The following is a 22,917-nucleotide window of genomic DNA, read 5'->3' on the forward strand; positions in this document are numbered from 1 at the left end:
TGAATCGCAAAACGTTGGTACACAGGAATAGCAAATAATTAGGAAGGATAACAATATTAGTCATTTTTTGTCATTTACATAAATGATTTTGGATGCGAGCATAAAAGGTACAGTTAGTAAATTTGCCAATGACATCAAAATTGCAGATGTAGTGGACAGCGAAGAAGGTTACCTCAGATTACAACAGGATCTTGACCATCTGGGTCAATGGGCTGAGAAGTCGCAGATGGAGTTTAATTCAGATAAATGTGAGGTGCTGCATTTTGGGAAAGCCAATCTTAGCAGGACTTATACACTTAATGGTAAGGTCCTAGGGAGTGTTGCTGAACAAAGAGACCTTGGAGTGCAAGTTCATAGCTCCTTGAAAGTGGAGTCGCAGGTAGATAGGATAGTGAAGGTGGCGTTTGGTATGCTTTCCTTTATTGGTCAGAGTATTGAGTACAGGAGTTGGGAGGTCATGTTGCAGCTGTACAGGACATTGGTTAGGCCACTGTTGGAATATTGCGTGCAATTCTGGTCTCCTTCCTCTCGGAAAGATGTTGTGAAACTTGAAAGGGTTCAGAAAAGATCTACAAGGATGTTGCCAGGGTTGGAGAATTTGAGCTAGAGGGAGAGGCTGAACAAGCTGGGGCTGTTTTCCCTGGAGCATTGGAGGCTGAGGGGTGACCTTATAGAGATTTACTAAATTATATGAGGGGCATGGATAGGATAAATAGGCAAAGTCTTTTCCCTGGGGTTGGAGTCCAGAACTAGAGGGCATAGGCTTAGGGTGAGAGGGGAAAGATATAAAAGAGACCTAAGGGGCAACCTTTTCACGCAGAGGGTGGTACTTGTATGGAATGAGCTGCCAGAGGATGTGGTGGAGGCTGGTACAATTGCAACATTTTAAGAGGCATTTGGATGGGTATATGAATAGGAAGGGTTTGGAGGGATATGGGCTGGGTGCTGACAGGTGGGACTAGATTGGGTTGGGATATCTGGTCGGCATGGACAGGTTGGACCAAAGATGTTTCCATGCTGTACATCTCTATGACTCTATTATTATTATTTATCATGAGGGCAAATTGAAACAGATGGAAGGATGTTTTCTTTCAGTTAGTTACAGGAGAATGGTAAAACCATATAGAAAATAGAATAGAACATTATAGCGCAGTACAGGACCTTTCGGCATCGGATGTTGCGCCAATCTGTGGAATCAATCTGAAGTTCATCTAACCTACACTATCCCATTCTCGTCCATATGCCTATCCAATGACCATTTAAATGCCCTTAAGTTGGCGAGTCTACTTCTGTTGCATGCAATGTGTTCCATGCCCCTACTACTGAGTAAAGTAACTATCTCTGACATCTGTTCTATACCCATCACCCCTCGATTTAAAGCCATGTGTCCTTGTGCTAGCCATTCGAGGAAAATGCTCTCATTGTCCAGCCTATCTGACCTGCTGGTAATATGTCTCAATTAAGTTGCCTTTCCAACTACTTCTCTCGAATGAAAACAGCCTCAAGTCCCTCAGCCTTTCCTCATAAGACCTTCCCTCCATAACAGGCAACATCCCAGTAAATCTTTTCTGAACCCTTTCCAAAGCTTCCACATCCATTCTTTAATGCGGTGAGCAGAACCATACGCAATACTCCAAATGCGGCCACACCAGACTTTTGTACAGCTGCAGCATGATCCCATGGTTCCCAAGCTCAGTCCCTCTATCAGTAAAAGCTAACACGCCATATGCCTTCTTAACAACCCTGTCAACCTGGGTGACAACTTTCAAGGATCTACGTACCTGGACACAGAGATCTCTCTGCTCGTCTACATTACCAAGAACCTTACCATTAGCCCAGTACTCTGCATTCCTGTTACTCCTTCCAAAGTGAATCACCTCACACTTTTTCACATTAAATTCCATTTGCACCCATCAGCCCAGCTCTGCAGCTTAACTATGCCTCTCTAATCCACATCCTTTGTCACTATCCACAATTCTACTAACTTTATAGTGGCATCCGCAAATTTACTAACCCATCCTCTGTGCCCTCATCCAGATAATTTATATAAATGACAAACAACAGGGGACCCAAAACAGATCCTTGTGGTATATCACTAGTAACTGAACTCCAAGATGAACATTTCCCACCAACCACCATCCTCTGTCTTTTTTCAGCTAGCCAATTTCTAATCCAAACTGCTAAATTTCCCTCCATCCCATGCCTCTATATTTTGTGCAGTATCCTACTATGGGGAACCTTATTAAACGCCTTACTGAAATCCGTATACACCACATCAACTGCTTTACCCTCATCTATCTGTTTAGTCACTTTTCTCCAAATAAGGTTTGTGAGGCATGACCTAAATCTTCACAAAACCGTGTTGACTTTCCCTGATCAACTTATTCCTTTCTACTTTATTATAAATCCTATCTTTTATAACCTTTTGCAACCCTTTCCCCACAACCAAAGAAAGGCTCACACAGGTCTATAATTTCCAGGGTTGTCTCTACTCCCCTTCTTGAACAAGGGAACAGTATTTGCTATCCTCCAGTCTTCTGGCACTATTCCTGTAGACAATGATGACATAAAGATCAAAGCCAAATGCTCTGCAATCTCTCTCCTAGGTTCTCAGAGAATCCTAGGATAAATCTCATCTGATTTAGCAATTCTGGAAAGTGTAAAAATAGATAACACCATCTCCTTGTGAACCTCAATCCCATCTCATCTACTTCCTGCAGTAACATGGAAACTCTCCCTAATCTCCAGCATTCAACTGGAGGAGCACATCAGTCTACTACAGACCCAGAAAATAGCACAGTCTTACTCTAAAAATACTGTTCCAAGCTAGCCTAGCACCTGTGTTTTTATATTTTAAGTTTATTCAAAAGATGGATCTCAATAACAACATGTAATCAAAGTAAAGCCCACTGTACTCTCTATTGTAGATTTACAAAAGAAAAGCAGTATGAACATACTTTGAAAAGCCACTTAAGTGCTCCCCTGCTGTGAGTTCCACACAGATTTCACCAAGGTCAGCTGTGAATTTCGCTGTTTTTGTTTCTTAGAATGAACTGATGTCCAGAGATACAGAACAACCTTTGTTATCTGAACATCGATGATCTGAATTTCGGATTATCTGAACAAGATCACAAGTACCTATAATACAGATCACCTGTGAAGAATTTTACAAACTCTGTGAATAGTGGGTTGACTGTAAAATATTTGGTCGCCTTCACAAGTTTCTGAAATTGTTTTCTCTCAATGCCTGAAATAATTTCAATCCCTCTGCCCCACCCTTGATTATTATTTTCAACTAATTTTGAAGCTATTTGACTCCTTGTCTTTCAGAGCTCTGGTCGCTGGTTAAACCAAGTGGTGAACCATGAAAAGTGAAGTGTTGTTATTGGCATTTTTACATCTGTTAAAACTCTCTCTCGAATCTTCCATATTCTTCCCCCCATTCCAAACTCGAGGAAAACAAGTGTGTGTTATTTCTTGCGATGCACTTTCAATGACTCCCCCTCCATGGTTCAATTTCCATTTCATTCCCTGGTGTTGCAATGGCTGTAAAGTGAGCATGTGCACTTATAGAGCAAATCGTACTGAGTTAGCACACATGAAAGTAAACAGGAGGAAAATATGACAGGAGGAAACATGAGGAAAACATTGCCCCCACTAAAAAAAATTGAGAGGATGGAAACTGAAGTCAGCGAAAAAGTTTTCCCCCTCTCTCTGTCATGTTCCCCCCTGTATTTTGTGCGCCTCTCTCTAAGGGCTCAGCAGTCGCTGAGGAGGGAGGGACAAAACTTGGTTAGTCTGGATAGTGGGACGACACCAAACAGAAATATGCCGGCTGCTGTCAAGGATCGGGATAAAACAGGAAAATGTCAGCAAAAAATTTCAGACTTCAGTCAAACTCTCGCCAAAAAGTGATTTTATTTGTCAAATATCATGAATTTTTAAGCAATATCCAGTGTTTGTACACATCTTATCAATTGAAATAAAAACTGTGTAAACTTGCTTTTTTATGTAATTATGTTCAGTATGGCTTCCTTTGTTTACAATCAGATCAGTTATCCGAACAAAATACTCCCCACCCGTCTCATTCAGATAATCAAGGTTGATTTGCACTTGAAAACAGTAAAGACAGCAGCTGTGCAGGTTACTACTGAGTCGAGACAGCAGTGTAGGTTTCTTTCTCTGTTTGAATCACTACCCTTTGTCTGTCTTCCTCCCTTTTAAAGTGCTGTTGTTTTAATAATCTTTTCCTCAAAGTTCCAAAACAATGCACCAGCTTATACAGCAGCTCTTACAGCCACAATTGTTTTCCCTTCCTCCATCTTGGATTACCCAGAATCCTCCTCTTCACAACTACCTATCTGTGTTATCAGCAAACTTGACGAACTTATTACACCTTGCCAACCTGAAAAAGACCCGTTTATGCCTATTTGCTGCTGCATGGTAGCCAGCCAGTCTTCTGTCCATGCCAATATACTATGCCCTATACTGATTTATTTTTTTTGCAGTCACCTTTTCACATGGGGCAGTTTAGGGTATGGAATGCGCTGACTGGAAATGTGATAGAAACAGATTCAATTGAGACGTACAGGAAGGAATTGGTTGACTGTTTGAATATAAATAATATGCATTGGGTATAGGGGAAAAAAGCAGGAAGATGGCAGAAGGTAAGGTACTGTTGCTAGTTTATTATTAATGGGCTGAATAGTCACCTTTCTGCACCAAACTACTACTATGGTTCTATGATACCTTTATCAAATGTCTCTTGGAAATCTAAATATAGTACATCACTGGTTCCCCTTTATCCACAGCGTGTTACTTTCTCAAAGCATTCCAATAAATTACTGAGGTATAATTTCCCTTTCGCAAACCCATAACAACTGTGCCTGATTACTTTTGAAGTATCCTGCTGTGGCTTCTTTGATAATAGCTTCTATCATTTTCTTGTGACAGATGTTAACAGTCATGTAGTTACTAACTTGCTGTCTCTCTCCATTTTTGAATAAAGGGGCTGCTTTCTATCTTCCAATCAAATGTGACCATCTCCAAATCTAGTAGTACTCAGACCCCTTGGCATCGTGGTAGCCCACAAACCCACCAAACACTAAAACAGCAGTTAATGAACTTGAAAGACCCTATACACTCAAGAAACAAAACTAATGTAATTTACAAAATACCATGCAAGAACTGTAACAACACTACATTGGACAAACAGGCAGAAAAGTAGCCACCAGGATACATGAACACCAACTAACCACAAAACGGCATGACCCTCTGTCACTAATATCCTTACGTACAGATAAGGAAGGACACCACTTCGACTGGGACCACACAGACGCCACTTCTCCCATATCAGGTTTTGAGCCACGCATTCTTCATCTCAACAGATTTGCACTACACCAATGTGCAGGTGGCTCAGATCGTGATAACGAAATTATGATCTTTGATCTCGCCTCCTTAATTTGGTACCTACTTCCTTGTACTACCTTTGCAGAACCATCTCCTGTCTCCTGCTATGCAGTGGCCCTGACATGTTTGCTTATTCAACCTTCAGTCTTCACAAGATGAAGGAACCTCAGGTTTGTCAGGACAGATGCAAAGTCTGAGGCTGCTGTTCACTGGGTTCCCTAACCTGCCCCACTTGTAGTCAGATTTCTAGTCCCTAAACATTGAATACATCAGAGGAGCCTATGTTAAAAGCTGTAACTGTTGCCTGGTATAAAGGGTCCAAGTAACTTTCCTTTTGGAGAAGTTCTGTGATAATATTTCAGTTAAATCCCATCTGGTCTGTAAGTTGAGTTATTTTCAATCTTGTAAATGTAGTTATTCCTTTAATATGTTGGTTTATAAGGAGTCTGAAAGTGCTATCACAAAATTTACTCCATAAACTCCATTGATCAGAGTTCTCCTTATTTAGAATATCTTGCAGATGATTTCTACACTGGATTTCATGATTGACCTAAATAGTTAATAAATTGACCCTGTTGGCATTTCCTACAATCAAGTCTAGGATGATCTGCATTTGTGACTCTGCCTTCATTGTGTCTACTCGTAATTGGCCATATATTATGTTTTGAGCACATCTAATCATTTCGATGGGAATAATTTATCATGCTACATACAGGACTGAGGTTGACACAATCTATGAACTGTTGAATTCATTTCACTGGGGCCAGGATTGGACTCAGTTTTTATATTAGTAACTGCATCATACTGAATAAAAATTGACATTTTCAGTGTGCACTGGACTTCTCAGTAATCAGATGTAAATAACTTTTCACAAACCAGCGGGATGTTCTAGTTGTTAATCCTGCAATGAAATAATTGAGTGTATATTCAGTGTTGAATGTTGAACATACAAAAAACTTTGAAAATATATAATGAAAGTATATTTGAGGAAAACTATGTAATATTGAAGCTTGTTTTCTGTTTGCGCAGTAGCCTGGCAGTTTCTTAACCCTCCCAGTTTCATCAAAAATTGGGTATAGTAAGCTAACAATGCTTGCATCTTTTTTACAGTAATTAACAGCAACTTGTATCGATATAATAGCATTAACTTAGTAACTGCTTCACAAGAGCATGGTCAATCAAAATTTGAATTGAACCACGGGATAGTGAGACAGATAGCCAAAAGCTTGCACAAAGGTGAAGGTTCCAGGTGTAGCTTCAAAAGGGAGAGACAGGTGGAGAGATTTATTGAGAATTCCAGAGCTTTGAGCCGAGGCAATGACAAAACCTCATGACTCATGCAAGAGGCCAAAACTGGCCGACCATCCATTTTGTGTAGAAGCCTTGGTGATGGCTATCAGCTTTGGTTCAGTCCAAAGGAAACTTGCTGGCCTTGATGATTAAAAAGGTAAAGTCACTGTATACTTAACAGATGCCATCTCATTAAGAAGAAAACGATGATTAGTGGTGGTTTAACCTGAGGGTCACGATACCTCAGGTGAGACGAGAGGTTGAGAGGAAGAGTATGTCCATATAGTATGTCCAGTTCCCAATACTCGCTGGTTCCCTATGAAGTTCTGCTTGTTCTGGTTGATTTTTGCTGTCTCCCTATCATTAAAAGTGGTGTGCATCCCATACTTGTGCCAGTGTGTGACCTGAGAGACCTATACATCTAATAACGCAGCACTGCCTGGAGAGAGGAGGAAAGCTTATTCTTTGGATGAAATATTAATGTGAGCCAGCTAATGGATAGACATTTTTTAAAAAAATTTCAATTTCACTGGTCTGTTTGAAGTTGAGCATCTTTTTACAAAATCGTCCTGTCTGGGCAAGTTACAATGCACCTCTGTGGCTATCCCACCCTGAAGTGGGATTTGAAGCCTGAGGTGGAACACTATTATTGCACCACAATACTCTTTTGAAGTTAGGCTGTAGTAATTGTATGACCGATATCTAATTGGATGCAGGTGGAAGGGTAGTAACTGGGGCTTCACTCAGATTGTGGTTGAATTAGGATGCACCAGTTTATAGTGTTTCACTTTCATAAATGTCAGATGGAGCACAGATTAACTGCAATATCATCCTCTTATCAACTACTTTTCTGGAATATAAGGAGCAGAAAAGTTCTCTAATACTATGGCCAATGTTTATCTCGCGATCAACTTCACAAAAACATTTGATTTAGTCAATAATTAATCATTGTTTGTGGAACAATGCAGTTTGTAAATTGGATGCTGTATTTTCTATATTACAACAATGATTACATTTCAAAAGTACTTAATAGGTTGTGATTTGAATGTCCTGAGGTTGTAAAATGTACTAGATACATGATGGTTGTTGTGAGCGTAACCTAGCAATGAAGTGATAATTACAGAGGCACATGGTGCAACCGATCATTGTAATTGCTCTGCATGAGATTTCTCCTCCCCCTACCCCCCCCAAAAAAACACAAAAGAAAGTTGCATATTTTACTGCATTGGCATCAGTCTGGTGGCATCCAGTATGTGTGAATTTTGCTTACTTGATGTCCACTGGTCATAGCTAGGCATACTTCCACATGGCTTTGGTTTTCTTGAGTTTTATTTAATCGCTCAGTTGATGCAAATATGGCTTGCTGCCCAATTGCTTTGTGTGAGGTGTTTGCACAAGCTGATTAATGGCTGTGACGTTCGGATAGGTTTCTCGCAGTCTGTAACTTTATCATTGCTTAGTTGATTGGGAGTAAATTCCATGTGCAGGGTGCATGTGAGCTTAAAACTGCAAGTAAGCAAAGATCTGAGTGCAACAAACACTGTAGAAACTCAGCAGATCTGGCAGCATCTGTGGAGAGAAAGAGAGCTAACAGTTTGAATCTGGTCTGATTCTTCTGACCGCAGCTAGTTTTAATCCTGATGAACAGTGAGATTTAACACGGAAAATGGAGGCTGTCTTAATGGCTCAGCTAGTTCGGACAGTAAGTAAATGATTTTGTTTGTGCTTTATTTCTCTTGGGGCATGGGCTCAGCAAGCTGGGTTTGCTGTTTTCTCTCTGAAGATTGCTGCTTTAGGAAGAGAAAAGTGTTGGAAACTCAGGTCAGTCAGTATTTATAGAGGCAATTGGATGTTTTGGAGTAGACACTTCACAACTCGAAATAAAATCTAGAGAAAGGGGCAAAGACATGTTAGGAAGGAAAGAAATGTTTGAATAGAAAATGCGTGATGTTTAAATGGCTGAAATGATATCATTGAGATAGAGAAACTGGATTTGTGCGGGAAATGGAACTTTCGAACAAATGAGTTGAGAAAGAGGGTTAGGCAGATTAAAAGAGATGAGGAAAAGATTGGTGAATAAGATTGCAGGCTTCAGCAAACTTGGACTAAAATCATGAGGTTGCAAACTGCTGCACTGCCTAGTGTTCCAACTGGGGGTGCCCATCCCAAATGCTGGTCTGTTTCTATTCCCTTTTCACACTAGGCATGGAATCAGACCAGCTGTTTTTGACACTAACTACTAGAGACCAAATAGGGACCAAGTGGGAACCAAAGTTATATTTGACATTCTAAGCCAGTGTTCAAGCTTTTTAACATGCATTGTTTCCCATCTTTTAAACAACCATCTCATGGAACAATGTTGAAGATCAGCGCTGCAGTGAAAAGTGGAAATAAGTGATTGGGGATCTTTGGGTCAGTTGTGGAAAGAACAGTTTTAGACAAAACCGTCAGCTGATCTGCATTTAGTTTCCCCACTTTAGTGGTGATTGCACTGTGAGCAATAGTTATAGCAGAATGGGCTGAAACATGGATCTTGGCTTCATTGAAAGATGAATTGTGTGTGGAAGGGAAGTGATGCTGTGACTGCTATAGTTAGCCTATTTACATGGTTGCAACCTCTGTGCATCTCTAGGGTCTTGCATGTAGTTTGGTGACTTTGCTGAATCTGTAACCTTCTTTATTCATTTATGCGATGTCGCTGGCTAGTCAGCATTTATTGCCCGTTTCTAGTTGCTCTTGAGAAGGTGATGGTCAGCTGCTTTCTTGAATTGCTGCAGTCCACCTGTTATGGGTTGATCCACAATGCCATTAGTGAGGGAATTCCAGGATTTTGACCGTGTGACAGTGAAGGAACAGAAGCCAAAGTGACAGGGAGGAAGAACAAGAAATAGAATAAAAACATAATAGCCAGTGCAGAGCTACAGGAGCAGTCCTGTAACTAGTGTGGAAATTATGTTTCAGTTAAAAGCTGTAGTCAGATTTCATCTGGAATGTGGTCAGGTATGGCCGCTAAAGCTAATGAATTGAATATTAATTTTGGAATAGCATAGATTCACCAGAGAAATGAAGCTCGAAAGAGTTAAATTACACTTAAAGGCTGTGTTAGACTGGGCTTCTAAAATGTAGGTGTAATCTCATTGAGGTAATAGTAATCATTAACAAGTTGAGATGGATTGATGAAAGCTATTGCCTCTTGGAATAGTTCAGAACAAATTGCAGTAGCCCTCACATTAGTGCTAGATCATTCAAGATGATGTTAGGATACATTCTTACCTCAAAATCAAGAGCTCCAAATCTTCCCCCTAAAACCCAAGAGACTGAAGATCAGTTTTTAAAAAAAAATGTAGTGTTGCAAAACTAATAAGTAAATGGAGTTAAAATCCTGATTGACCATGATTTAACTAATTACAGTAGTGCTAAAGACTTGAGGGACTGAATGGCTACCTCTTGTTATTGTTGTTGTTATTAATAATAATAATAATATTATCAGAAACAAAGAATCCCTCTGATTTGTCAATTTGTTGAGCTTTGAATTTGTTGAATCCAAGCATTAGTAGAGTCTCTGATTCTGTCTGCATTTAGGCCAGTCACTTGATGATTACACTGCACATCCTATTTTGATGGTTGTGGTGGAACTATCTGTCCCTCTTGCATGAAGAGGTTGCAGCTGGCCCTGAGCCAGTCACCTAGCATCTAGGAATTTGGATTTAAATGCAAATACAGGCTGAGCAAATCTTGTGGGGGTTAGGGTTGTGCTGCATTTTACACTATAAAGGTTAATATCCTTGGTGTGCAGCTAGGTCAGTGAGTGATGCTCTGTCTGTTTGGCAATGTTTAAAAATGTCATTTGAACTGATTTGTTTTGGTTGGTTAATCGCACATTTAATGTAGAAAATCCCTGTCTGAAATACATACACCGTCACAGCCTAGTTTGCCCCCTCTCCCCACCATCTCTAAACCATTATAGTCTGGTGGTGCCAGCTGCAAGCTATTGTGCCCATTCTCTCTGACTGCTCAGCAAACTCCTTTTCTATCATGTGTCAGCAGGAACCTGCTGAGGTCAGCTGCAGTGGTGAAAATTCCTGTATTCTTTAGCCCTTTAACTCCACCTTTTTGACCTATTATCAGTTTTTAAAATTATTCAGTCACAAGGTGGATATTTATTGCCCAGCCCTAATTCCCCAGAGGGCTGTTAGGAGTCGAACACTGGTTAGCACTGCTGCCTCACAGCGCCAGAGACCCGGGTTCAATTCCCACTTCAGGCAACTGTCTGAGTGGAGGTTGCACATTCTCCCCGTGTCTGCGTGGGTTTCCTCTGGGTGCTCCGGTTTCCTCCCACAGTCCAAAGCTGTGCAGGTCAGGAGAGTTGGCCATGCTAAATTGTCCATAGTGTTAGGTGAAGGGGTAAATGTAGCGGAATGAGTATGGGTGGGTTGCTCTTCAGAGGGTTGGTGTGCACTTGTTGGCCGAAGGGCCTGTTTCCACACTGTTAGTAATCTAATGCCACTCTCAGTTCAGAATGACGTAGGCCTGACCAGTTGAGGATGGCTGTTTCTTTCCATTTTAAAAAGAAAATCATCAGTAATCCATTAGGGTTTCCTGACCATCGACAATGGTTTCATGAGCATCATTCGACTCTTTAATTCCAGATTTTTATTGAATTCAACCCCCACCATCTGCCATGGTGAAATTTGAACCCAGGTCCCCAGGATATTACTGAAGTTTCTTAATTAGTAATCCAGCAATAAGGCCAAGTCCAGTACTTTCCAGTCCCCTCTACTGCTAAAACCTTAAAGCATCCCATCATTAAGTATTGATTTGCTTTCCCAATGTTCAGCAACTCAAACTGTCCTAAGCCTCATTTAATGCAACACTGATTCACCTAAGATATAAAGCTGAGCGACTATCACCTCCATCTTTGACAAACCGCACTGGGCCCTTGTGTCTGATGAACTCTTCCTTGCTGTCCACTCCAATGGATTGTTTCTTGTTCCCATCTTTCTCTGAACTTTCATATGTGCCAGTTTTCTGGAGTTCTTGTACGAAAATGCTGTTATGAGGCTCAACATCACCCAGAAAACCCCTCTGCCCAGTCAGGCCTTCAGAAGATTTCTTTATAATCCCCATTGTAATCTTCTTTGACCTCCTTGTTAGTGTTGTGGTGTTATGTTACATGCGGGCTCAGTGGTTAGCACTGCTGCCCTCGCGTCAAGGACCCAGGTTCTACTTCAGCCTCAGGTGACTGTCTGGGTGGACTTTGCACATTCTCCCGTGTCTGCATGGGCTTCCTTCGGGTGCTTCAGATTCCTCCCGTAATCCAAAAATGTGCAGATTAGATGAATTGGCCCATAGTGTCTTGGGATATGTAGACTAATGCATGGGAAATGCAGGGTTACAGGGGTGGTTCTGGGTGGGATGCTCTTTGGAGGGTCGGTGTGGACTCAGAGCTGAATGGCCTGCTTCCATGCTGTGGGGGTTCTATAATTCTATATTAAAATTAAACCAGGTTAGCAACTTTGTGACTTTTCCACAAAGTAATACAGGCATGATGAAATGAATAATGGTAACAGTCTATCTACATTCTGTGGAATGTGTGGCTTAATTCTGAGTTTAGTTCAATTTGAGTAAGTTTGAGTCTGTTTATTGAGGAGTGTTGATAAATTTATTCATATGTACTCTGAGTTTGTTGCAGGTCAAGTCAAATTCTGATTTATGTAAAAATGACTAATTCACAGAGGCAGAGTGCCCTTTTTAATAATTTGGATGAAATTTAGTCTGTAATCCTCAATAGACAAATTAGATTTCTGGAACTTCAGGTTTCACATCTATGGAGGGAGCAACAGAGTTGATATTTCAGGCCTGTGACTGACCCTTCATTGAAGGAAAGGGCATAAATCTGTAATATTAACTCTTTCTCTCTTTGCAGTTGCTGCCAGACTTGCTAGATATTTTCAGCACTTTTCATTGTTTAGATTTCCAGTATCTGAAACATTTTGCTTCAGGAGCTTTCAGTGGTCACTGACTTTCACTAGAGATCGCAATAAATCTGTTTACAGACTTTGAATAAAAAAGCTTGTTCTATGAAAGCTGAAAAATGTGTTGCTGGAAAAGCGCAGCAGGTCAGGCAGCATTCAAGGAGCAGGAGAATCGACGTTTCAGGCATAAGCCCTTCTTCAGGAATGAGGAGGGTGTGCCAAGCAGGCTAAGATAAAAGGTAGGGAGGAGGGACTTGGGGGAGGGGCATTGGGAATGCAATAGGTGGAAGGAGGTTAAGGTGAGGGTGATAGGCCGGAGAGGGGGTGGAGGGCGGAGAGGTCAGGAAGAAGATTGCAGGTCAAGAAGGCGGTGCTGAGTCCGAGGATTGGGACTGAGATAAGGTGGGGGTCGGGGAAATGAAGCTGGAGAAATCTACACTCATCTGCATGCAAGGGATGAATCCAGATTTCTCCAGCTTCCTCCTCCTAACCGCGGAAGAGGGGCAGGCAGTCGGCTTTAACGACCCCTTCCACGGCCCGCTGCCTGGACTTGTTTATGGCCAGGAGCAGACCCACGAGGAGGTCTTCAGACCTGCCCTCCCTCCTCCCGTACCGGGTTCCCGAAGATCAGGAGCGTGGGACTGAAGTGCAACCAAAAGCAGAGGAGGAACTTTTTAAGTAAATCAAAAAGGGAGTGCAAACACCCCCACCCAATATACACGTGGTCCACGGACTCCACAGCGCCACAGAACAAGCGGTTGGGCTGGGAGTCCGTGACCCACCGCAATCTGCGGTTGCAGGGGACCGCTCCGTGCAGCACCCTCCACCCCAGATCCCTGAGAGAAAGGGGGAGGACTCCCTCCACTGGGGATCCCCACTGCCCAGTGGCAAAGACACTTCTGTTTATTTTTTTTTATTTTTTTATTTTTTTTTCTGTGCAGGTGTAAGACACAGTGAACACTTCTGTTTTTATCTGTTACCAGGGATCTCTGATTGGACCAGATTAACAGCCCCAATCAAATAACTCTTATGCTGAGGTCTACCTGGCTGATCTCATCACAACTGCTACACCTCTGTTGCAAATGTCCAACTTTATATAAACTGAATATGTTTGTAATTTTAATTTGTTTTCTTTTCTCTGCAGGGAGCAGTGACTGAGGTTCAGTTTGGACCAATGAAGATCCACCAGGATCCCATTCAGGTGTGAACAATGCAGTGGAATATGCTTCTGAAGTTGCGATCTGGCTCAATCCCTGAGCTTTGTTTAGAACAAATTAGCCTGAAATATTATGGAAAGAATTTGCAGAATAACATTAGCAAGTGCACTAATGCTGACTGCAAGTTTATATTTAAAGAATTTAATAATCCAGATTGGTTAGATATAAATGATTATTGTATAGTATCCGTAATTAGCAGTCCATAATTTCTTCTAGTCTTTTATACAAAGATAGTATATGTTGATTGTTGTAATCAATGCGTTCAAAATCAGTTTTGAGGTTAAAAAGTGTAAAGTTTATTTTATTTGAGATTGAGTGGATTGTTTCCTCTTGCATTAAAATCACCTGGACAAAAGGGACTTTATTTTTGACTTTAATGTGGAGGCTCAGTAAGTTTATTGCGATTGAGTTGAGCTTCCGTTTGAAAATGCAGGGATTGGAAAGCAGGATGCTTGTGTTGGGGACAGTACATCTTGCTGTTTTCTGCACAACTTATTTTCAGATATTTGTGTCCAGATATCGAGACATCCCACTGAACTTTGATAGTTCTGGAGCTCACCCTGGGTATTGTGCCTGTGAGATCCATGAATGATTATCTTTGAGGAAGTTCAGCTCCATTTACCTAAGCTCAGAAGGATACAAATAAGACATAAAGAATGGCTTCTTAAGAGTAGCAAAAGTGAGATGCAGCTAAAAGTTGGTCACATTTTTATGTATTATAAAATGTAAAAATACAATAGATTCCAACATCTTAAATGCCAAGAAGAAACTGTAGTACGTGAAATGGACCCTTGAGCCGACCCTTCATTCTCATCAGGATTACCATTTATCTCAACTCTGCTTTATAACCACAATAGGTTTAGGGTTTACCTTTTTATAATATTAGTGTGATGTGACTGCAAGGCCAGAATTAATTGCTTTCCCTGATTACCTTTGCAAAAATGGGGAGTTTCCAATTTAAAAAATGGTCCAGTGAGAAAGCAGATGATACTTTAAAGTCAGGGAGAAGTGGGCCTTGGAATGAATACTATTTCCTGCACAGTCCTCTCCAAGTGAGTGTATGTTTGGAAGGTGCTGCTGAAAGAGACTTCGCAAACAACTGCTGGTCACCTTGTATATGGGACACTGTAGCAGTTATGTGCTGGTGGTGGAGGAAATGAATGTTTCATGTGCTGACTGGTGAGCTTCTTGCATGCTGTTGGAGCTGTACTTATCCAAGCAAGTGGAGAATATTCCATCACACTCCTGACTTGTGCCTTGTAGATGATGGACTAGCTTTGGAAGATGCAGTGTAAGTTACTTGATGCAGGATCCCAACATCTGACCTGTTCTTGAAGCCAACATTTCAAATGGCTAGTTCATTGGGAGTAACCTGCCTCAGAGCCAGGTGACCTGGGTTCAAGTCCCATATATTGCAGAGGTTTGTCATAACTTTTCTGAGCAGGTAGATTTAGAACCAGTTCAGTTTCTGGTCACTGCTAACACTTGGGGTGTTGCAAGTGGGAATTCAGCAACAGTAATGATATTGAATGTTTATGGGAGTCAGGTTCCATTATTTTGCTAATATAATCACTGTCTCTGTGACACAAATATACTTTGATTCCCTGAGAATCCAAAACACTATTGGTTTTGACTTGAGGATCCATACACTTCAGGGGAAACTAATTTCCAAAAAACAAAATCTGAGCAAAGAAATTTTTCAGCAGAATAAGAAATGGTTGACTATTCATTTTTGAGACTTGGGAAAAGAGTTTCAGATTCTCCAGCAGGGGGAAATTGAATGATCTCCCAGTATTTACTTTTGTCATCTTTCGTGCTTCATTGAGACCACCTCATTCTCCTGAGCTGTCAAGAGTATAGCCTTATTCTACGTCAATCTCTTCTCATTAGACAGCGCTCTCATCCTGGTGATAAGTCTAATAAACCTTTTTTTACATTATATCGCAGGCAAGTATATCCTGCTTGCATGTGGAAACCAAAACCATGCAAATATTAGGAACAGGGAAACTAGTAATGAATGCCAAGAAATTGGGTGTTCAACCCAATATGGGTTACAGTGTTAGGGTACAGCAGGTTTCTGTGAGATCAGAATGGAAGTGTGGGTGTGGTTGCCTGTCACCCCTCTGCAATTGGCTCTTATTAAAGTGCAGGGTATCTGATAGTATTCTCTCTTACCAACTAATGTTGATATCCTTGAAGCTATGTGTGCCATCCAAGGTCACTGCTATAAGAAAGAGTTCATAACGTCTGGCTGGGGACATTGAGTTAAGGAATGGCCTGGATCTCCAAGGCACCCCCACCCCTGCGATGCAACCTCCAACAACCCTCCACCTCCCAGCATGGCTCAGTAATGTGCAGAGGGTCTGTCTTCCTGCATTAAAGCTTTGTTTTGAGTAGATGGCGGTTGTGTTAAAAATTGGCTCCCTCCAATGCTGTGAAGTTTGGTGCTGTCTTGTTTCAGCTCCAATGAGGGATTCCAACATTCTACCTGAAGTTCAACATGGGTACATGACCAGGACTTCAGATTCTTGGGTCCTGTGATTTTGCAAATATTGCAATAATATGACTGCTATCTATTACCAATGGGGGGAAAAAGAAAAGAATTGATTCAGGTGTACTTCACTTTAATGTCTGATGTAGTAACTCAACTGTCGCTGCTATAGATTGAATGATCTGGACCATACATTTCTTCCTGCTGAATGTATGGTTATCACTTGTTCAACGTTGTGAATAGTGTTAAATGCAGAACTGCAGGCTTAAATGTCCCAGTCATTCAGCAATTGATTTTAACTGTCTCAGCTTCTTAAAATATTTAACAACTGAAAGCTGCTACATCAGGCTGGTACTTAGCAGTTCAGTTTTAGAAGTTGAACTCATTTTACATAAAATATTTGCTGTTGTCTTGACTAAATAGAAGGGTAGTGGGTTATTTACCTGTGGGCCACATGGAATTTGATCTGAACAGGAGTGTTATGGCTTAGTTTAGTTTTGCAGGATCTGGTTATATACAGCCTTTGTACAGGTATTTAAGATCAGATCACCTTTTTGGGATGACAATTTGCGTTCACATGGCCAGGTTACTTCAACATTTCGGTCAGGTTGTAGTTGTATTTTCGGTAAAAGATGAATTGCTCAACTTGAACTCAAACCACATGTGAAAGTTTTGAAACTCAGCCAAGTTATGTTCCTGATAATGGTCTTCTATTCATCTGATTTATCTGGCGTGAGCTAGAGATTTTTGGCTTTGTTGATCAGGCTTTAAATGTGGAGATTTAAGTGAGACTAGCATTTACATACAACCAGGCGACACTTGCAACAAACTTTAAAGTAATAATGTAAAAGTGAGAATTGGTGCTTTGTACAATTGCTGGAAGGTATCCCTGCATGTTGCAAAACAGACTTAAAGCTCTGACGCCATCCCATTCTGCTGTTCTCAGAGTTGTTTTGAACTTGATGAAGAAAGCAGAACACAGTGAATGGGAACAGTACATTAACTCCTTCACTGGATCTGGCTGCTGGAAGACCTGAGCAAACGTTATTCTGAGTTGCCAGAAAAATGTGAAACTTTTAAAGCCTCAATTGTTTTGTGGGTCTGAATTTGATAATTCAGTGTAAACTTGTGACACTTTTAAAATAAAAACACAGAAAATAAATTTAATGTTTAAATACTTGCAACAAATCTACTCTTCTCTCCAAGATCAACCAAAGTACTTTATTATGAATGCTTTTCTCTTCTCCAGGTACTTCTAGTGTTTGCCAAGGAAGATAGCCAGAGTACTGGATTCTGGTGGGCATGTGACAGGGCGGGGTACAAGTGCAATGTGGCACAGACGCCAGAGGCTGCACTGGAATGTTTCTTAGACAAGAATCATGAGATCATCATCATAGATCATAGACATTCCACATACTTTGATGCAGAGGCACTATGTCGGTGAGTTGCTGCACTGTTTCAATTGATTCATCACTGTGCCCAGTAAGTTACATGATGGTGATGCCAGCTATCAGATTCTGTTTCACCTACTAAAGCAAAATAATGTGGATGATGGAAATCTAAAATGGCAATAAAAATGCTGCAAATTTAACACTAATGAATGGTAATCAAACTGAAATGTTAACTGTTTCTCTCTCCACCTGCTGAGAGTACTTCCAGTGTTTTCAGTTTTTGACTTGTATTTGATTTCCTGCTGAGTAGCTTCCTCGAGTTTTTGTGTTAGATGTTATATGTATCAACAAGCAGCTAGAGAAATAATTTCATCTCTTTAAGAAATCTCTTCATTTGAATAATGCAACAGGTGAAGAGAAAGCTAACAAACGTTGGATATGTACATCAGTCCTCTGGGAACTGAAATGAGAGAAGACCATGTACACTTGATGAACTGACTTTAAATCTCTATGCAGTAATTAATCTCCCCCTTTTCAGAGAGAAATGGAACATGTTTCTCGAATATTTGTCTCTGTTTAATGAGATGAATGATGGGCTGTGACTGTCGCCAGTACATGACAAATACTTGAAGACCATATTCATGGTATTGAACATCATCTGTGAACGCCGCACTTTCTTTGGAATCATTCTGCAGCCACACATCCACCATGCGTTTGGTTCTGATTCTGAATAAATTGTTGAGATCCAGATACCAGAATGTTATTGCTTGAAAGTACTTCTGTTTTAAATTTTAAAATTTAAATTCACTTTGGTATTTCTTAAAGCCTGTAATGATTCTTAGTACATTTTACTCTGTTGTTAGAATGAAATGTTTCCCAAAACTGAAACTTTTATCTGCTGGAATACAGGAAAACACTCACTTTTCACCAGATGTGTAATGCTGGTTCACCTTTTCATAACCTTTTTAACTGATGTAGCTGATCTTTGTGTGTGTATGTGTACATATTCATGTAAGTCTGAGAGAGAGAGAGATGAGTCTTGAAAGGCGAGGTTGGTGTGCTTGATATGAAAATCTTTCTGGCTTTTTGTGCATTGATCAAGTTTCCCTAGAATTAAGTAATAGTACTATTCTATTGATCAGTGGACCATGATTCTGTTCATTTATACACTGTTTCTGTTGTTTATGATGGTAAAGTAATTGTGTTCATTGCTTGTAGATCCATCAGAGCAATAAAATCAGCGGAAAATGCTGTCATTGTTGCTGTTGCAAAACGACCGTAAGTACTTTAATTTTTGAAAAACAGCTGAAAGAAAGGCATCCTTCATTAAAGTAACTGGTTCAGACTTTGTAGCTAAGGCGATGGTATAAAGTCTTAATGCTCCGTAAGGTTGGAACAGTACAATTTGGAGATGACCGTTTAACCCATTATTCAATTGCTGTCTCTTTGAACAGGTTTAGTTACATTCTTTTTCTCAAAGCCCTGCAATTTTTTTGTTTACTCAATTCTTCTTTGAAATTTAAGATGGAAAATACTTCCATCACTCGCTCACGCATTCCAAAATATTCTAACATGCTTTTTCTTCATTTCATGCAGTACATTTATTGATTACATTAATCTAAAGCCTCTGGTTAGTAGCTCTTTCCTATTGAAAACTAGTTTCTCCTGACTCTAGTTATCAAACCCCTTTTGAATTTGAATATCACTATCAATCCTTAGTGTACAGATCACTATCAGTAATGACATTGTTGGACAGAGTGTGAACTAGAAAATTAAAGGAACATGTAATAGAAGGTAATGTAATACTTCTGGACAATTTTAATCTTCATGCAAGCTTGACAGACCAAACTGACACAAGTAACTTTCAAAGTGAGTTCATGGAACATATTCAGATCTCATTTGTAGAATAATGTGCAGTTCTGACAGAGACTGCTCCACAGGTCACAACCTGAAATAAAAATAATCGTCCTTCCAGTTACCAATATGATTTAAATCTAAATACCTGACAACTAAATACCTTATCTCTACCAGGTTTGAACAGCCAGATTTCTTAAATCTGATCAGATTTAATCAGATTTCTTAAACATAATTAAGTCGGTTATCAAAACAAAACTTATTAAATAATGATGCAATTGGTTAGCATATACACAGTCAGTGATACAGAAGAATAAATGCTTATCCTTCTAAATATCTGCCAGTCATATGCAAATATGTGCACACTTCAGGAGAAAAGTTAAAAATGTTCGGATTTCTGTGCAAAGATTTGTTTTCTGAAAAGGGAGAAAAAATCTGACCAGTGTTATACTTGAAGGTCAGAAGATAAAGTGTAGAATGTTGCTCAAATCCATTAATCTGATGTTTTGGCATGTTTGGTCAAATCATGATATTTGTATGAAGTCATGTAGACACAGGTTGCTCAGGCAATACCATCTTAAGGTTTTCTTTCAAGCATTCTCTCAAAATATCCAAAGGTTTCATTCTGAACTGATATTAAGGGTTTTGTTTTCAGAAAGAGAGATCAGCTAGATAGCTTGATCTTAGCAACTGAACCAGATAAATCAAGAATACCTCCAAGCCAGTCACTGTTCCAGACCAGCCTCAGCAGAGTCTACAGCAAAGTAGGTAGTTACCACCTGCCATTCTCTTTCCAGGAAGCCTTGTTTAAACAAAAATCTCCAGCATCCATAATGAGGTTTCAGTGACTTCTTTTAAAGAAATCACCCAGTCATTTCCACAAAATTTGATATGAAATAATTTTACCAGGCTCCTTCAAACTTTAAGTATTCCAATCAGTGTTAAAAATAAAAAGTTTTCATAACCATGTCAGAAAGTAAACTGGGGTTTGGCTATTTTATCTAGAATTAAGTAATTCTGCAGATAGTATTCTTTTGAAGTAAAGGACATGGTGGTCCTAATATGGTCAAATTTGAGAACTCATGCTTATATCCAAACTAGGGTCTTTAATTTAAATAAAGCCTGTTGATGAATATGTGAGACAGGTTGGCTGAGGCATTTGGTAAATTCTCAACGTGTATGCATTTCCTTGAGGAATAAAAACTTAACTGGAAAAGGAGTTCGCCTGTGGCTAGAGAATTTACTGATGGTATTACGTTATCAGAGCATGAGTGCAATGTTGCCAGTTGGGAGTTGTAGGTCTGAGGGTTGGAGGATGTTTAAAAAATGGGCAAAGAATTACCAAGATATGGATAAAGATAGAGAAGATATAATACAACAGTAAAGTGAGCAAGTAATGTGAAAGCTGTTTACACTACTTTTAACAAGTATTTGTCCACTAAAAGAAGTAATTAGCCATAGAAAAAAGGAGTTTGTTGGGTGTAAAAGCATGAGAAATTGCATTTGTGTGTGGGGTGGGGGGGCGGGGGTTAGGAGGAAATGACTAGGATGCTAATTCGATATTGCCAGTTTCCACAACTAGAGGCGGAAGAAATGTGCTGTGGCGGAATATTTAAGTTAACTTGAGAGGGGTTTGAGATCCAGGAATATAAGATGCACAAAGAATGGGAAGACCTTTAACACTAGAGTAAAAAATAGGTTTTAGGTGAAATTAGACGAGTGCGAAATGCAATAAAGTTGAAATTAGGTTTATGATGTCTGTAGGGAAATGATCAAAGAATGGTGAATAGATGTGGTAAAATGCAAACAGATGGTTATGTGGAAACTTGCTTAAAAGAGGACAACACCAGGTAATAAATATTCCTAGGTTCAAGGTGTTTCAGGAGTGCTAAGGAAGGGGAAAAAGATCGGGTGACAGCATTAATTAAGGAGCAAAGAAATAGGACTGAAGAGTAGACCTGTTTGGTTAAGAATTAAGAAATAGTATCTCATGACTGGTGTATTTTAGTACAGAGAACTGTAAAGCAATTTATTTTAGGGAAAATGGGGAATTAAAATATATGAAATAAAGGAGATTATTCTAAAGTGAGTGCAGAAGTAGATTTCTGGGGGTGTATTGTATGTATCACCTTTTTGGGAAATGGAAAATTTAGACAATACCTGGGATGCAAAGTGTTTACCATGTGACTGACTTATCGAAACTCAAGTCAAAAAAACCAAAGGCTACTGGGGTCTGTCTCTCTACGAAAGTTAGTTGACTTTGTGGAGAATGCATACTAAATCTTTAAAGAGAAGAAAAATGAGTTTTATTACTTTGTTTATTGGAGCACAGGAAGGGCAAAGAGAATTGAAGGGTCTGTGTTGTCCATTGCAAAGCAGCAACATTTGGACCAAGTTGCTGCTTTTTTTTTGAATATACTAGAGGTTTGTAAGGAAAGGGGCTTCCGCTCTCACGAGAATTTGGCATATATCAGACTTTCTGTTTCCTATCCGAATCTTGTCTGAAGATCTTCTGCCGCCCTCTGAATGGTGGCAATTGGATCTCATTGACAGGAAATCAAAGGAACTGAGACAAATCAACCCATTCTATTTGTGCACTTCACCTCTTGACCCACAAGGATGTTGCTCCTTTTTTTGCTTATTTTTAATCGAGTCATAATCCCTCTGCAGAACAATGTTGTCATGTCCTCTTTGTATGAATGTGTTTTTGAGATGAAGGGAGCTAGTTTTAATATTATAGATCATAGAACATAGAAGAATACAGCGCAGTACAGGCCCTTTGGCCCTCGATGTTGCGCCGATCCAAGCCCACCTAACCAATACTAACCCACTATCCTCCATATACCTATCCAATGCCCGCTTAAATGCCCATAAAGAGGGAGAGTCCACCACTGCTACAGGCAGGGCATTCCATGAACTTACGACACGCTGAGTGAAGAACCTACCCCTAACTTCAGTCCCATATCTACCCCCCCTTAATTTAAAGCTATGCCCCCTTGTAATACCCGACTCCATACGCGGGAAAAGGTTCAACCCTATCTAACCCCCTAATCATCTTGTACACCTCAATCAAGTCACCCCTAAACCTTCTTTTCTCTAATGAAAACAGCCCCAAGTGTCTCAGTCTTTCCTCATACGATCTTCCTTCCATACCAGGCAACATCCTGGTAAACCTCCTCTGCACCCGTTCCAGTGCCTCCACATCCTTCCTATAGTATGGCGACCAAAACTGCACACAATATTCCAGATGCGGCCGCACCAGAGTCTTATACAACTGCAACATGACCCCA

General features: G+C 40.2%; 1 protein-coding gene across 1 annotated transcript in view; it reads left to right on the forward strand.

Annotated features, from left to right (window-relative positions):
- pde8a (phosphodiesterase 8A) overlaps window positions 1-22,917 on the forward strand; it is a 131,139-nt gene that overhangs the window by 41,271 nt on the left and 66,951 nt on the right. The window contains exons 2-5 of the mRNA XM_043673974.1: window positions 13,819-13,875; window positions 17,632-17,822; window positions 18,992-19,051; window positions 20,283-20,465. Of these exons, the coding sequence (XP_043529909.1) occupies window positions 13,819-13,875; window positions 17,632-17,822; window positions 18,992-19,051; window positions 20,283-20,465 (491 nt within the window). The remainder of the gene's footprint in view (window positions 1-13,818; window positions 13,876-17,631; window positions 17,823-18,991; window positions 19,052-20,282; window positions 20,466-22,917) is intronic.

This window comes from Chiloscyllium plagiosum, chromosome 32 (assembly GCF_004010195.1).
Source record: "Chiloscyllium plagiosum isolate BGI_BamShark_2017 chromosome 32, ASM401019v2, whole genome shotgun sequence".
In the NCBI taxonomy this organism is placed as follows: Eukaryota; Metazoa; Chordata; class Chondrichthyes; order Orectolobiformes; family Hemiscylliidae; genus Chiloscyllium; species Chiloscyllium plagiosum.